This window comes from Cornus florida, unplaced genomic scaffold, assembly GCF_030987335.1.
Source record: "Cornus florida cultivar Cherokee Brave unplaced genomic scaffold, ASM3098733v1 CherokeeBrave_3.0.0_Hap2_Chr02, whole genome shotgun sequence".
Lineage (NCBI taxonomy): Eukaryota > Viridiplantae > Streptophyta > Magnoliopsida > Cornales > Cornaceae > Cornus > Cornus florida.
In genome coordinates this window covers 11,166,651-11,184,556 of record NW_026775572.1, presented here as the reverse complement: position 1 = coordinate 11,184,556, position 17,906 = coordinate 11,166,651, and the positions used below count along the sequence as shown (strand labels likewise).

At 38.6% G+C, this 17,906-nt stretch overlaps 2 protein-coding genes and 1 pseudogene across 2 annotated transcripts; all 3 read left to right on the top strand.

Annotated features, from left to right (window-relative positions):
* The first annotated feature begins 261 nt into the window (after positions 1–261).
* Positions 262–4,977, top strand: LOC132293574 (L-type lectin-domain containing receptor kinase IV.1-like). The gene is made up of 2 exons (XM_059791110.1): positions 262–2,523; positions 3,900–4,977. Exon 1 carries the CDS (start codon positions 356–358, stop codon positions 2,477–2,479), a length of 2,124 nt encoding a protein of 707 aa, XP_059647093.1. The 5' UTR covers positions 262–355; the 3' UTR covers positions 2,480–2,523; positions 3,900–4,977.
* A 1,130-nt stretch (positions 4,978–6,107) lies between these two features.
* Positions 6,108–9,185, top strand: LOC132293576 (L-type lectin-domain containing receptor kinase IV.1-like). The gene has a single exon (XM_059791112.1). The coding sequence runs from the start codon at positions 6,621–6,623 to the stop codon at positions 8,610–8,612; it is 1,992 nt and encodes a 663-aa protein (XP_059647095.1). The 5' UTR covers positions 6,108–6,620; the 3' UTR covers positions 8,613–9,185.
* Positions 9,186–10,525: 1,340 nt separating this feature from the next.
* On the top strand, positions 10,526–12,304 carry LOC132295638 (L-type lectin-domain containing receptor kinase V.9-like; annotated as a pseudogene).
* Positions 12,305–17,906: the final 5,602 nt, after the last annotated feature.

Sequence of the window (17,906 nt, the reverse complement as noted above, 5' to 3'; positions counted from 1 at the left end):
TGTAACTCAAAGAGGTAAAATGGTAATTTTTGATAATTGAAGGGAGTATTTTTTTTTTTTTTTCAACCAATGATACAACCTGTGGACTTGGTTACCGCGTGAAATGACACAATATTGAATGGAATAATAATGATTTAATGAAATCAGATCATGGACCACCTGTGCTGTTGATGATTGTGATAGTGAGTTTGTTTTTTATTTTGGATATTTGTTAACAGTGAAAAAATGAACAAGTCACTAACTTCTTGGCAGGGCACTGTCAGTGCACTGTTTAGTTAGAAAAGAAATTATTTTATCCAGCTTAATATGGTAACCAAGCCCTGAAACAAATTCTTGGCTGACAGTAGTAGTACACATGGGTGAACCTACATCTTATCTTATTATAATCTCATACAGCAATGATCATTTCTGGGAAATCAAGAACTGTTTCCAGACTCTAGCCATGTTCTCCAAGCTTCTAATATTACTACTGCTCTATAGTAATAGTACTCTTCTTGGCTTGGCAGCCACTGAAGAAGATATTGGTTTCACCTACAATGGTTTCCGATCCGCCAATCTGAGCCTAGACGGCATGGCCCAGTTCACCCCCAATGGCCTCTTGCAGCTCACCAATCACACCGAACAACAAACGGGTCATGCCTTCTACCCTAACCCAATTACTTTCAAGAATTCATCAAACACTACCACTTTCTCCTTCTCCACCACTTTCGTCTTTGCCATCATCGCCCAGCATCCGCTAGGGGCTGGTCATGGAATTGTTTTCGTGATCGCACCAACAAGAGTCCTCCCTGGTGGTCTTGCAAGCACATACCTAGGTGTTTTCAGTAAGACCAACGATGGCAACTCCTCTAATCACATTGTTGCTGTAGAGCTCGATGTAATTGAGAACAAGAAGTTCAATGATACTAATAACAACCATGTTGGGATTGACATTAATGGGTTGAATTCCAAAGTAGCCATGCCAGCAGGCTATTACGATCCTAATAATTGTCCTTGTCTGTTACAGAAATTGTCCCTTACTAGCGGCCAGCCGATGCAAGTCTGGGTGGACTATGATGGTGTGGACAAGTTCATGAACGTCACACTAGCTCCTGTTCATGTCCAGAAACCAAATACTCCACTTTTGTCCTTTCACTATGATCTTTCGACTGTAATCAATGAAACCATGTACATTGGCTTCTCATCGTCCACTGCTGCTGTCCCAACCAACCATTATATATTAGGATGGAGCTTCAAGATGAATGGCCAGGCTCAAGGGCTCAACCTCTCTCGACTTCCTGAGCTTCCTCGAATTGGACCAAAGCAAAAATCTCGAGTTTTGAGAATCGGGTTGCCTGTGATTTGTGTAGGTTTAGTGTTAGCAGTGGTCTCAGGCACAGCATATTATGTTAGATGGAAGATGAAGTATGCAGAAGTACTAGAAGATTGGGAGCTTGCCTATGGACCTCACAGATTCAAGTACAAAGATCTATATATTGCCACCAATGGGTTTCAAGACACACAATTGTTGGGAACCGGAGGATTTGGAAGGGTCTACAGAGGTGTATTACCTACCTCTAAAATTGAAATAGCAGTGAAGAGGGTCTCTCATGAATCTAGACAGGGTATGAAGGAATTTGTAGCAGAAATTGTTAGTATTGGGAGACTACGCCACCGCAACATAGTACAACTCCTGGGCTATTGCAGGCGCAAAGGAGAGTTGCTTTTGGTGTATGATTACATGCCCAATGGAAGTTTAGACAAGTTTTTGTATGACCAACCGGAGTTCACCTTGAATTGGAGCCAGAGATTTCGAGTCATCAAAGGTGTAGCATCAGGGCTTTTCTATCTACACGAAGAATGGGAACAAGTTGTAGTTCACAGAGATATCAAGGCTAGCAATGTCCTGTTGGATGGAGAATTTAATGGGAGATTGGGAGATTTTGGCCTAGCAAGATTGTATCGGCATGGAACTGCTCCTCAAACGACCTGTGTGGTTGGAACTTTTGGGTACCTTGCCCCGGAGCACAGTAGGACCGGCAAGGCCACAACGAGTACTGATGTGTATGCTTTTGGGGCATTTTTGCTTGAGGTTGTTTGTGGAAGACGGCCAATAGAGCCGAGAGCACCAGCTGAGGATATAATATTGATTGATTGGGTGTTTGGTTGTTGGAGTGGAGGTGATATTCTTAGGGCGGTTGATGTAAACTTGGGTACCAACTATGTCCAAGAGGAAGTGGAGTTCGTATTGAAGCTTGGGTTGCTGTGCTCTCATTCAGAACCGATGGCTAGGCCAACAATGCGGCAAGTTGTGCAACATTTGGAGGGTGGTATTTCTCTGCCAGAGTTGTCATCGTTTGGTATAACTGGCACTGGACTAACATTTGGGCACCATGAAGGCTTTGATGAATTTGCAATATCATATCCATCTTCTATTGGGAAGCTATTTTCACAAACATCTTCTTCTGTTGCAGAATCACTTCTCTCTGGAGGCCGATAATATTAGACCATTTGTTTCAGTTATTAATCTCATGGACAATTGAGGTATTTGGTGATAGGAAGTTTAATTTTAATTTTAATTTTTCTCTTTTTCCTGCTTATGCATATTGGCGCGACATAGAATAATGTAAATCACAAATCCTCTGATTTCAATTTTCAAGAGTCATTACACAGTTCCAATCCAAGTCTCGTATGCACGGGTAAAGGTTACAAACTCCATTTTGTTTGGGAGAAATCTAGATTAGGGAGACATTCTTGCCCACACAGATCATTGATATTTCTCCCCCCCTCTAAAAAAATCCTCCATCTATATTGAAACTGTTTTTAATTTATATGCTCTATTTTGGGTGGATCCACATTTTATGTAACGACTCACTCCACCACATAATATGATATTGTTTGCTTTGCGCCTGAGTCCGCACGGTTTTACTCTTAGGTTTTACCCTAAAAGACCTCATACCAATTGAAGTGACACACATACATATAAACACTTCACCTTTCCATTTCCCAAACGATGTGGGACTGTGCACCCGTAACTCGCCAGTGTGATAACCTGACAGTGTCTCGCACCCGCCCACAAGGTCATCACAATCCACCCTCCTTGGAGGCCCGATGTCCCCATTGGCACACTTTCGATTGGGTCAAGCTTTGATACCATTTGTAACGACCCACTCCACCACATGGTATGATATTATCCGCTTTGAGCCTGAGCCTGCACGATTTTGCTCTTGGGTTTTACCCCAAAGGCTTCATACCAATTGGAGTGACACACATACATATAAGCACTTCACCTTTCCATTTCCCAGGCGTTGTGGGACTGTGTACCCGTAACTCGCCAGTGTGGTAGTCTGACAGTGTCTCATACCCGCCCACGGCACACCTGTCCACAGGGTCATCACATTTTACACATCACAAATATCTAATGAATGTATCAATTATGACTATCTACACTAATGACACGAGGTGAGAGTCTATTTTTACAAACTAGGGGTAGAATATTTTCACTGAAAACTGTTCTATAAAATATATATATAAGAGAGTGAGAGCACTGTCGAAGGACACTAATATACAATAATCAAATTGACTAACATATAACACAAAGAGTTGTATTCGCCTTAAAATTGTTTTTTAAACTTTTTTGGATAAATTATACAAACCTCTCATATGATTTGTTATAATTACAGGGACCTCCCATTTAGTTTGGGAATTTACTTGGATATCCCCTAAAAATGAAACTAATCTACGCTGTCCTCCCCTCCTAGTGACGGACGGTCAAATAGATTAACAGACTTGTTTAATTTACTGAAATACCCTAAAGTTACTAGAATAAATGGCTAAACTACCCATCTCTCTCTCCATCTCTCATATCATCTCTTTCTCTATCCTAATAAACCCATATGTGTGTGTGTGTATCTTATCAGGAAATTGAACTGGCCATCAAAGAAACGGCAATGAGACCCAATACTGCTTCGGCTTCGACCCAATAACGATTCGTACACCGTCGAAGACGACAGTGTTAATCCGAACAAGCATGCCAACATTGACGAGCATCAATTCCTCACTTCTCCGATTCGTACACCACCGACGGCGACGTTGATCCGAACAAGCACGCCATTACTGACGAGTAGTGGACCATCGCTGGTTTGACGACGCTTGAATCTTTTCCCATTTGGGTTTGTTTGAAGTCTCTATGTTGTTTTATCGATGTTTTTGAGTTGTTGATGACCTCTCTTGTTGGTCTTCAATGGAGTTTTGACATGGTGGAGACTTAGAGGATTTGTCTGTATATTTCGACGAGCATCGAGTTGAGAGGGTGATGTCGATAGTGACTAAGGGTTATTGGTGTTGGTATAACTGATGGTGACTTTGTTCCGGCAACTAATTACGTTGGCGTTTCTGTGATGATTCCAGAGGCAGATGAGAATAAAATGAAGCCAATGACTGTAATTTACAGAAGTCAAAGGATGAAAATTTCTGCAACCACAAATCACAGTAGCCAAACCCAATTGCAAAATTCATACCCACAAACCCGATCGTTCGCAGCCACTATTCCTTTTGCCGGAATCACTGAGAATTAAAAGGATCCAAACTTCTCTCTGGCCGCCGTCCTCGTCACAGATACTGTGTCTTTCACCATCGAAATTTTTGGTATTTGCTCGCCAATCAAAAGCTTGCCTGCCGAATCTATCATAGCCTTCGTCGAAGCTCGTCGCTGGAAGCTTTCTCTGGTTGTCGGCCCTGTTTGTTGGTTGAATAATATATAGAGAGAAAATGAGTAGATTTGAGATAAATGGAGGGTAAAATAGGCATTTTACATAATTTAGTACACGACATCAACTTAATCTGCCATTGACTGCCGTTGACTCTAATAGAAGGGAGGTCAGTGTAAATTAATTTCATTTTTAGGAAAAGTCCGAGTAAATTTTCAAACCAGATGGAAGATCCCTGTAATTATGACAAACTAGAGGGGAGGTCTATGTAATTTACCAAAAAAAAAAAATCATTTTTTTTGTGTTTAGTTGTCATAAAATATTTATGAAGAAAAAAAATAAGCAAAATCAAACAAAAATAAATTACTCATTAAGATGGACTCGATCTCAAACTCAATCTAGACCTTTTGTTGAATATTAGAAAAATAAAAATAATATATATATATATATATATATATATATATATATATATATATATATTACCTCCGTTCCTTATTAATTGTCCATCTTTTATTTTATAACATTTTAAGGAAACACGCAATTAATATATTGTCCCTTTTAAAATTACCAAATTATTCTTTTCAATTTAAATATATATAGTCATAAAGTTTGAAAATTTTTAAAAAGATAAAAGAAAATGATGAAAACATAAAGAAAAGATGTTTTGACTTTTTAAAGAAGATAATTAATTTGGAATATGTAAAAAAAAATAAAAATAAACTACTAATAAGGGACGGAGGAGTATATAATTTAAGACGGAATTCCAACTTTAGATTTTTTTTTAATTTCAAAGTCCATGCTACGCCATGTCAACCATGGCATCATGAAAAAGAAAGAAGAATCCCACATGGCTGATGGCTCCTTCCTGCACATATCTTCCACGAGGCGACTTGACTTTATGCTAAGAGTGAACTTCCGACAGGTCAAACACTCCACACATTAGAAGTCCAAATTGTCGGCGAACAATTCATTTTTATTAGGTCAAGTCATGCATGGCAACAAAAACAATTCAGACATATGAGATAAATTTATTATTAATTAGAAACTTCTCGTCATACTTTTCAACGTAGAGTATAGAACACGAGGAAGACGAAGAAGACAATGTTTTTTTCTTACAAAACAATTTTCCAATTATCCAAGACTTGTTTATTCCTCTTTCTCCACTTCATCAAAGTGGGGTCCTCTTGTGACAATGGTTTCCATTTTTTATGAAAAATTCAAAATAGTCGAGGACAGAGACTGCACCAGATGGCCTTCTCATACTTCTTAAATTTAATATTACTTTTGTAATTAACTCATAATATATTTCTAATTGCGTTAAATCCCACTTTTTAAAAATAATTACAAAATCACTGGCCACATGTCCTTTTATACTAGCCGTTTTTAGGAAAAAATAAAATATTTAGGACACTTCTACACGTATCCAGATATCCCGCACCCTTAAGTGGAGTACCCGTGCTTTCCAGAATTCAAGAACTCATTAATTGATAATGCTCTTTCTATCCCCACCATGTTTGAATTTGATATTATCCTTGACATTCAGAATCTCGCGATACTTAGAATGGCTTTCATGATATACATAACATCCCCCTAAAACTATTTTAGTTTCTAAAATCCTCTTTAATTTTTCCTTACTTCCCTCTTTAAATCCCTTTGATAGTAAAATTTATCTACTTCAATCACACACTTCTCTTTTTCTTTTCAAACTTGTGTCATTCTTCTTTCATTCTTTTATTGCCAAGTTTTTGCATATGCACTCACGGTGTCAGTCACCCAGTTTACCGTGACAGTCTAGTCCAATGTATCTGGTTGAAAACAAATATTATAAGTAGGTGAGACCAATTTTATTCTTCTTCCATAAGAATATCTTCTTCCGGCGTAGACTGGTCCACTACCAGTGACAAATGACGAACCACTGAAACAGTGAATCAAATGTCACATTGTCAAAAGGAGATGACCAATCCTAGGAAGAGTGGTTTCCATACTCTAGCCATGTCCTCCAAACTTGTAATTGTACTACTGGTTTGTCTTGACTTGGCAGCCACTGAAGATCTTGGTTTCACCTACAATGGTTTCCCATCGGACAGTCTGAGCCTCGACGGCATAGCAAAGTTCACGCCCAATGGCCTCTTGGAGCTCACCAATAACACGGTACAACAACTGGGTCATGCCTTCTACCCTTGCTCAATTAACTTCAAGAATTCATCAAACACTACTTTCTCCTTCTCCACCACTTTTGTCTTTGCCATGATCCCCAAATATCCAACCACGGGTGGTCACGGAATAGCTTTCGTTATTGCACCAACAAGAGGCCTCCCCGGTGCTCTTCCAAGCACATACCTTGGTCTTTTCAATAAGACGAACGATGGCAGCTCCACTAACCAAGTTGTCGCTGTAGAGCTCGATACAATTATGAACATGGAGTTCGATGATATTAACAACAACCATGTTGGGATTGACATTAATGGGTTGAATTCCAAACTAGCCGAGCCAGCAGGTTATTATGCACCTAATAATGGTCTGTTCCAGAACTTGTCCCTTATTAGTGGCCATCCGATGCAAATCTGGGTGGTCTATGATGGTGTGGAAAAAGTCATGAATGTCACACTAGCTCCTGTTAATGTCCAGAAACCAAATACACCACTTCTGTCCTTCTACTATGATCTTTCGCCTATAATCAACGAAACCATGTACGTTGGCTTCTCATCATCCAGTGGCTCACTCCTAACACTCCATTATATATTAGGATGGAGCTTCAAGATGAATGGCCATGCTCAAGGGCTCGACCTCTCTCGACTTCCCAAGCTTTCTCAAATTGGACCAAAGCAAACCCCTCGAGTTTTGACAATTGGGATACCTGTGATTAGTGTAGTCTTAGTGTTAGCAGTGGTCTCAGGCACAGTTTACTATGTTAGAAGGAAGGGGAAGTATGCAGAAGAACTAGAATATTGGGAGCTCGCCTATGGGCATCATAGATTCAAGTACAAAGATCTATATATTGCTACCAAGGGGTTTCGAGACAAAGAATTGTTGGGAACTGGAGGATTTGGAAGGGTCTACAGAGGTGTATTACCTACCTCTAAAACTGAAATAGCAGTGAAGAGGGTCTCTCGTGAATCTAGACATGGTATGAAGGAATTTGTTGCAGAAATTGTTAGTATTGGCAGGCTCCGCCATCGCAACGTAGTACAATTCTTGGGCTATTGCAGGCGCAAAGGAGAGTTGCTTTTGGTCTATGATTACATGCCCAATGGAAGTTTAGACAAGTTCTTGTATGACCAACCAGAGTTCACCCTGAATTGGAGCCAGAGATTTCAAGTCATCAAAGGTGTAGCATCAGGGCTTTTCTATCTGCACGAAGAATGGGAACAAGTTGTGGTTCACAGAGATATCAAGGCTAGTAATGTCCTGTTGGATGGAGAATTAAACGGGAGATTGGGGGATTTTGGCCTAGCAAGATTGTATCAACATGGAACTGTTCCTGAAACTACCCATGTGGTTGGAACATTTGGGTACCTAGCCCCGGAGCTCACTAGGACCGGCAAAGCCACACCAAGCACTGATGTGTATGCTTTTGGAGCATTTTTGCTTGAGGTTGCTTGTGGAAGACGGCCAATAGAGCCGCGAGCACCAGCTGAGGATCTAATTTTGGTTGATTGGGTGTTTGCTTGTTGGAGTGGAGGGGATATTCTTCGGGCAGTTGATACAAAATTGAGTACCAACTATATGCCAGAGGAAGTGGAGTTGGTGTTGAAACTTGGCTTGCAGTGCTCTCATTCAGAGCCGGTGGTTAGGCCAACTATGCGGCAAGTTGTGCAACATTTGGAGGGTGACATTCCTCTGCCAGAGTTGGCATCGCTCCGTATAACTGCCGCTGGCCTAACTTTTGCACATCGTGAAGGCTTCGATGATTTTGCAATATAGTATCCAAATTCTATGGAGAGAGGCATTTTCACACTCATCCTCTGCTGCAGAATCAGTTCTCTCTGGAGGCAGATTTGTTTCAGTAATTAACCTCATGGACAATTGAAGTATTTGGTGAACCATAGAGGGTGTTTTTTATTTTTCTTTTTCATTTTTTTAATGAGCGTTAGTGCACCTGTCATATCAGTATTGGTGCGATATTGAATTATGTAGTATATCGAAACTCCCCTGGTTTCAATTATCAAGGGTCATTACATAGTTTCCAATCCAATCTCCTACGCACAGGTAAGAGTTACAGACACCATTTCGTTTGGGAGAAATTTAGATCAGTAAGATGTTCTTGCACACAAATAATTGGTATTTCTCCCTTCCTCCCTCTCTTACAAAAAACCCACCATCTAAATTAAAACGGTTCCAATTTGTATATTCTATTTTTGGGTGGATCCACATTTTATACATCTTAAATCGAACTACTGTTAAAAGAGCACAGGAAGGCAGATCGATTATGATGATCTACACTGATGACATGAGGTGAGAGTTTTACAAACTGGGGGTAGAAAATTTTACCAAGAACTGTTGTATAATATATATAGTGTGTATATATATATGCATAAGAAAAAAATGATAAGAGTAAGAAAGAAGGAAATCAAGTAATGGAAGACCAATATTCTCGCAAAATGTGAACAATGTGCTTGGTAGTCTGGCTGGGGATAAATGTCTCCTAATATGGAAGTGAAGTGTGTTTTTCTTCTTGTTTCGAACAACGAACATGCAGAAATCAAAGTGATCAATCACCCACTGACTAATAGAACATGTAACAAAAATAGTTAGTAAAATTTGCATCTTTGGGGATTTAAACAGTTATATAACATAAATACTAATGGACATTCTTGTTATTTAGTAATTTTTTTACATTTTTGGGGTCAAACAGATATATAGCATAACCCTAAGGGTTACCCTAGTTGGAAAAAGACTTGGGCTCTGGTTCCTCATGAAGCATTAGGTCTCAGAATCGATTCCTGTTAGGTGCAAACAATTCCTTCGGGTGTATTAAATAAAAGTCGATCCAAATTGCCTGCTTTCGGACCCGATTTCTAAACTTGATTAAAAATAAAAGTTAGTCCAAATTTCTTAAAAGTTGTCGTGGCACTATTCAAAAAGAACCACCATTTTTTTTCTTTTGTAAGTGTGGGTACGTGTATTGGCATGAAAAGTAACCCAAAGACACAAAGCCAACCATCTTTTCTTCATCTTTTTTTTTTTTTTTTTTTTGGTAAAAGACACAACCAACCAGTAGCCATTGACAAGGAAACATGAAACCTCATCTGCATGAAGGCATGAAATCAAAAACCCAAGTGATGGGGCGTAAATGATCTAGTCATGATTTCAAGTTTCATGGGGTAGCCATGGTTGCTCCTCAGCCAACTCTAAAAGACCGGTGAAAAATCTTTATCTCACATTATTCTAATAAAAGTGTCTGCCAAAGAGGTAAGATGTTTTCTGATATAGCTTTAGTGGTGATTGAGTTTTAAAATATTTGTTGAAATGGAGTTCATCCCTTTAGAATTTTTTATTCTCAATCTATCCAAAATCTTGTCAAGCAAGGCACCAAGAAAAAGAAAGGAAATTATTTAGGAAAAAAAAAGAAAAAGAAAGGAAATTGGGGAATGATAGGTATTGAATTCATAACAAGAATTACTTTACTTTCATTGATTTCACAGAGTGAATTTCTACAGCTTATTCTTTTACAGTAATGCCTGTCATGTTCATCTACTCTATATTACTACATGCACAACACAAGACAAGAAATTGCCCAGCTGAAGTCATTTTAAGGATAATTTAGCAATCTCTCATAATCCTATGCACCTTTAGAGAAGAACAAATAGTTTGAAGCAGAGTACATATTTTGATTCATGTTGTCTAGGGCTCATTTATTGTTCTTTCTCCTTATCAAAGTGGTATCCTCTTATGATAATGGTTTCACATTTTACAAAAGCTTCAAACTAGTTGGAGAAGCAGAAATTATACCTGATGGTCTCTTCAAGCACATCAATGAAACATCATGGGGAATAATCCATACTTTCTACTCCCTTCCGTTCAGCTTCAAGAATTCGTTAACTGGTAATCCTCTCTTTCCCCACTATGTTTGTATTTGAAATTGTCCCTGAAATATAGAATTGCAAAGGAGTCAGAATGGCTTTTGTCATTGCTCCCTCAAAAGAGATCCCTGGAGTTGGAGATTCCCAACATCATGGGCTCATTCAATCTAACAAATCATGGACAACCATCGAATCATATCGTCTCCATCAAGTTTGACACATTCAAAGAAATAGAATTTGGGGATATCAATGATAAGTTGATAACTATGTTGGGATAAATATTAACAGCATAATATCAATCAAATCCGCTCCTGCAGGCTATTTTAAAAATGAAAATGGTGAATTTAAGAACCTCAGCCTTATGAGTGGAGAGCCGACACAAGCTTGGGTGGAATACGATGGTATTGAGAAACAACTTAATGTCACTTTGTCACCCATAAACATAAACAAACCAAATCGTCCACTCGTCCTTGAAAATTGATCTATCACCAGTCTTTTTAGACCAAATGTAAGTGGGGTTTTCTTCATCTATTGGCATAAATCAACAGTCTCATTATGTTCAGGGATGGAGTTTTCAGTTGAATGGGAAAACTGAGGAGCTTGGTCTTTCCCAACTTTGGTCTCTTTCACATGAAAAAAATTCCAAGAAGACAGATTACTCTGGCTATTGGATTGTCCTTAATGGGTATAATTTTGGCAGCAACAATAATTTTTATCATTTTTTTCTTGTTGAAAAGAAAGGCAAAATACTCCGAAATACTGGAAGATTGGGAGGTTCAATATGGACCTCACAGGTTTCAATACAAAGATCTATTTCTAGCCACCAAAGGTTTCAAAGATACAGAACTTCTTGGAAGAGGAGGTTTTGGTGAAGTCTATAAAGGCGCCCTACCAATGTCCAATGTTCAAATTGCTATGAAGAGAATTGCACACGATGCAAGACAAGGAATGAAGGAATTTGTTGCAGAAATTGCCACCATTGGGAGAGTGCGGCATCCCAATTTGGTAAGACTGCTTGCTTATTGTCGACGAAAAGGTGAGCTCTATTTGATCTATGATTTCATGACTAATACTAGTCTCGACAAATTTATCTAAATGACAAATGCCATGCTTAAATGGAATCAAAGATTTAAAATCATCAAAGACGTAGCTTCAGGACGTGAATCAAAGATTTAAAATCATCAAAGACGTAGCAGCGATGTTTTTTCATTTGGCGCATTTCGTTTGGAGGTTGCTTGTGGTAGGAGACCAGTGGAGCATCAAGCACCATATGAAGAGATAATTCTGGTGGACTGGGTATTGGAATGTTGGAGAAATGGGGAAATTTTGATAGCGGCAGATTCCAAACTGAAAGGTGATTTCAAGGTGGATGAGTTAGAGTTAATTCTGAAGCTTGGACTGCTTTGTTCACACCCTGCAGCAGCCATTAGGCCAAGCATGTCTCAAGTTCTGCAGTGCTTGAACGGCCATGCTTCGATTCCTGAAAAGTTGGATTCTCATTGGACAGAGGATCATTTTGGAGGTACTTCCCAGTCGAAGGACTCTAAACCTTTGTCAACAATCACTGAATTGTTCATTGTTACTGGCCGTTGATTGTATTAAAGAAAATTCTTAGAAGCTGAACTTTGTAGATAAATAGTTAATTCCTGTAATTATGATGGTCATCTATGTTTGAGGAGTATAATTTATATATGAATTTAACCAGGTCAAAGGAAGAATTTAGTATCGCGTGCCAGCCCAAAGCTGGACAGCTGGTGCTAAAACATTTTATTTTTCTAGTATCAAAAAAAGTGTATGCATTGTCATTGTGTTCCTGGGAGTTATGACCCATTACTTAGCACTTCAGTTCATTGAAAATTTTCGGTGTGATAAGTGACAATTGGCTCACTACAATCAGCAAATAAGGTCTTGGAGGATAGTTTTTATTCCATTAAACATTCAGACAGGTTCAATGCAACATGCATTTTAGTTATATAGATATTTATCACAAAGGTAGCTGATGTAATACTAATGCATCAGCAAATCAGGCCTTGTAGATGGATTGATGATCGGCATTAGGAATCTGAAACTTCAGCTAGTTTGTGCAGCAATCCATTGTCAAATTGAGTTAATCAAATTTAGCTTCAGTTTTGAGAAGCATAATCTCTTGTAATTGCTATCTACAAGTAGAAGTTTGGATCTCCTGTTACCACTGGTCAGTTTGCTGTTGCTTGGTGAAGCTGAAGAAAACTACAAATGTTAAGGGGAATCTCTCCAAATTGGTATGAAGAGTATTAATTAAGCCCAATTAGAAAGTAATAATCCGATTAATGGCCTCAACAAAATATTAAAAATATAAGGTAAAATTACACCGACCTTATTTGAGATTCGTAAAAATTAGACCATATCCAGATTTTCAAAAATTACGCAAAACTCACTCGTCAAAAAATCCATTACACTTTCACAGTGCCTTAATAGATACTATGATATGATATTTTGCACCTTAATTTGTTTTTCAGTTGGAAACTCAAATTTTGTGAAAGAACAGAGTTATCTTCTGTTCTCTACTCTCTTTTTAAACTCTCATTTTCTCCGAAACCCTCTCTTGTCAGAACCCCCTAATTCCACCACTACACATGATTCTCCCCACACTTAATCTCTCTGTCATTTATTTGCCATTAGAGAAGCAACTTCAGATTTATCCATAAAAAGATGTCTCCATTTTGTCGAGGTTTTCCACCAGTTTCTTCAAAGATCACAGCGGAGAGGTGCATATTGATAAGTGCTTAAATGTTGCACATTTCAGCACCTAAGCTAGGGTATTTTAGTCTTTGCATTTATCTTATTTTTAAGTTTTAGTCCTAATTTATGTTTATGTGTATTTCAGGGTAATAAAGTTTAAATGGGTTTAAATCGGTCCATTACCGCATTTTTGGAGACAAGCAGAAAGTTCCAGAACATTTCAGAAGAAATCAGAAAAATGCCAAGGATGCAGCAGAGTGCATTGCGTCCGGACGCCATTTCTTGCGTCCGGACGCAAGCTTTCCATACACTGCGTCCGGACGACATGTTGCTGGCAACAATTTAAGTTACGGGTTTGACATGTTTTGATGGCTATGGGATTTTGTCTTTTGGGCTTATTTTTGTAACTTATGGGCTTTAATAGAGTTTGTTACTTAAGAGAAACAAGCCCATTATTTTTAGGGTTAGTTTTTCATTATTTTAATTAGGAGTTTTTATCAGATTATTATTAAGTTTTTAGTTTTGGGGAATAAAAAGAAAGGATATATTACGCTCTCTTTGGAAAACGCGAAGGAGGAGGAGGAAGAACAGATTAGGGTTAGAAGAAAAAGAAGAGTGGAGGCACAAGGGTTCCAAGAACTTCAACACACACACTCATTTCTCTTGAGCATCAAAGAAGAAGAGGAAGGAGCAAAGCATGGAGGAGGATCTTGTTAACACCTTGACCACCACAACCATGATGGGCTAGCTCTCCACTTAGGGCTTGGTTAAGCCCTAAGTTTCTTGTAATCTAAACCTTTGCAATTTCTATTTTTGGGTAGATTAATATATTGTTGTAGTTGATATTATGGCCTTGTGATTCTTATTTACATGCTTGATTTGACAAATCATGGCTTGTATTGGTTTAATTCTTCCATTAACTCTATATGTTGATTACATGTCTATGTGTGATCAATGTAGGGTTATGCTCTTGATTAGATGTTAAAGATTAATTCTTTTATTAATTCTCTATGTTAATTGTATGTCTATGTGTGATTAGAGAATTATACTCAACATTTTGTTCCATTGTTATTTGGGTTTAGTGATGGCCATGGCATGGTTTTTATTGGATGAGATTGTTGATTAATTTGATGGGTTGTACTCTATCTTGATGGGTTGTGTTACAAATTAGTTTACTTGTCATTAGGTAGACAATCTATGTTTGAATTGATAATCCACACTTATTATATGCAAATTCCATTATCCTCTTGATTAATGTATGCTCTCATTAGATGCAATTGTGGTTAATTTTATGGAGTATGCTTAGGCTTGATGGGTTATTCTACACCCTAGTTTACATGCCATTAGGTAGACAATTCATACTTGCATTTGATAATTCATGTATACTTGATTGCAAGTTGTTTTAGCGATTGAAGCTACATTTAAATTGCAATAATATTCTCCCCATTAATGGAAAGCAAATGGTTAATTGCATGAGCTTAGTGGTGATTCCAACAAACCCTAAGAATTCTCTTCTATCTCTTAAATCCCTAATTCTAACTTAGTTTATTTTCATTGCATTTCAATTTAATTGTTCACTAACTTAATCAACCAACCATCTCTTTTACTCTCTCTCTCTCTCTCTTATGGTAATCATTTGTTAAAACCAATTGTCTTATTTAAATCTGAGGCAAAGGTCTCTTGGGTTCGATCCTTACACACTATATACTTCATTATAATAGTAGTGGTTTTTATAAATATAAATTTGATTCTTTGATAATTCTTTCAAAAAGGCTTTTCCTAAACCACACATTCAAACATCTCATTTTGATTAAAGGAAAAACGACCCCCACAAAGGGGCTTGATCACATATCCACTATAGATACAAACACGGAACACAAGTACAACACGACAAAAAATAATAATAAATTATATAATGTATCATTGTATTAATTCTATCCTTTCTAGTCTTACCGCAAATTCATCTCAACATTCGCATTACAGCCACACTCACTTTATGTATATGTTATTTCTTAGTTGCCCGACATTTTGTAGCATAAAGTATGGTTGGTCTAATAGCAGTTTGATGGAACTTCCTTTTCAATTTTAAGTTGATACACCTACCAGACAATATACTAGATGCATATTATATATAATTCTATCCTCTCTAGCATTTCAGCCGCACTCACTTTATGCATATGTTGTTTCCTAGTTGCCCAACATTTAATGTCAAAGTATGGCCGGTCTAATAGCGGTTCAATAGAATTTCTATTTCAATCATAAGGGGATATGCCTATCACACTAAATACTAAATGCACTCACCTATTTAACCCATCCTACCTTGATTCTACGATTACCTTCATCTCCAATTTCTCCTTCATTATGAATAATTGAACCTAAATAACGAAAATGTTTGCTTTTTTAACATAATCCACTTTGAGGTAATGCTAGGGAAATAGGAAGACCAAGTTAAGTTGGGTAGAATTACTAAAGAAGGATATGATGGCATGTGGTTTGACTCAATCTATGGCCTAAGATAGAGTGGAATGAAAACATAGAATTCATGTAACCAATCCCACGTACTTGGAAAAAAGGATGCTTCTTGTTATTGAATATATGTAAAAATATATATATACATATATATATATATATATATATATATATATATATATATATATATATATTATTTTTGCTCATTTTATCCACAAATTATGAATGCAATCACTAATTCGTTCATAAGTTTCATCATTTAAGTATGTAGCATTGAAATCGTAGAATCCATTTCCTTCTAAATTCAAAAAGCAATATAGCATTTACAATATTCTAATCGTTTTTGCTATATTTTGCAGGTCAACGATGACAAATAAGAAAAATCACGAAGCAAATTCCAAGAAAAAAACAATCGCCAAAAAGCAATGCACTAACAGTCGCCAACAGTAATGTATTAACAGTCACCAAGAACAAATTCCAAGGGAATAGAAAGTGAGAGACCGAAAAACCTGGAGGAGCTCGTGCTGGAGGAGAGATAAGGTGGTGAAGGAGCTTCTTCCCTCTAATGGAGGAGCTTGCGGTAGGCAGTGTAGGAGGCCGAGACGGGCGGTGGAGGTCGGCTAGGTTAGATCGTGATTTAGGTTTTAAATTTTATGTTATTTTTGTATTGATTCTAGGAAGACAATTTATGCAGGGTAATTTCATTCATACCCCGTGAGATTAGGTCATTTTTGAGGAAGATGAGAATTTTGATTTTAACTTTCACTTGTTCCCCAACTTACTTTTTAGTATCTAATATATGTGATTAACCATTTTACCCTTAATTTTTTTTAATACAAAATATATATAATCTTAAATAACAAAAAGACCTATACATATATATATATATATTCAACTGCTACCCAACCCTTAACACCTTCAACGGATCAGAGTTGCGGAGATCCGACGGAATCAACGCTGGCGTCCTCTCAGGTCTCCTTTACACTGTCGTCTCTGCCCACCGACGCTGCTTTTCCATTTCGGTGATGAAGCTCGATTGGTTCAGCGGTGGCTTTGGCTGTGATGAAGCTCGGCTGGACTGATGGTGATGCAACGACGGGCTGGTTCAGCCGGTGTAGACGGGCTCGGCCGTGGACGCCGGTGCAGACGGGCTTGGTCGTGGATGCCGGAGGAGACGGACTCGGTCGTGGACGTCAGAGGAGATGGGCTCGGCTGGTGGTTTGCGACGGAGGTGGGCGAAGAGGATGTTGGTTTGAAACTTAGCCGTGAAGAAGAAGATCGGTTGATGGAGAAGAACCCACCGGCGGCGATGGATTTGGCAATGGGCGGGCGGCCAACGAGATCTCACGGCGGTTATGAGCAAAGGCGGTGGAATCGGCTGGACTGAACTCAGTCGTGATGAAGACGACGACTCGCAGTGTTATGGCAGCGATGATTGATGGCGATGATGGATGTGCACGGCTAGGAAGGTGATGGCAGTGAACAGGCCTGGAGAAGCCAAGCTTCTGGAGGCAATGTGGATGATGCTACAACAAGAGAGCCCCGACGACTATGTGGTGGCGACGAAGTGGCGTTTAGGTACGTTGGGTTGAATTGGAAGGACCATATAATGATTGACAAGAGGTATTTTAGGCCTGTCAAAACGGCAAATCGAATCGGTGATAGATAGGATTTGGGTCTTTCCAGCACTGTGCTTCTTCTCGGTGGAGGAGTGGCGTCAGTGGTGTTGGGTCTTGAGATCGACGTCGGCTGGGAGGCGAATTAAATAGGGTTGGCAGGTCGGCGAGTTGAGTGTCGCCACCTACACCTCTTCGACCTCGCCTAGCCACCGCCACCTCCAATCCACAACCCAAATCCCCATCATCGATCGGGCCGACTGGCTCCCGTCTGTTTTGTATGTGTGTATATATCTATGATTCTATATATGTTAATAATTTTGTATATATATATATGTGTAATTTTGAGGAGTGGTGCAGTGGTTTTGTCCGGCGTGAATTGGGGATGA

Excerpts from the sequence above, each read along its gene's own strand:
- LOC132293574 (XM_059791110.1), top strand. The coding sequence starts at position 356 with ATGGGTGAACCTACATCTTATCTTATTATAATCTCATACAGCAATGAT.
- LOC132293576 (XM_059791112.1), top strand. The coding sequence starts at position 6,621 with ATGTCACATTGTCAAAAGGAGATGACCAATCCTAGGAAGAGTGGTTTC.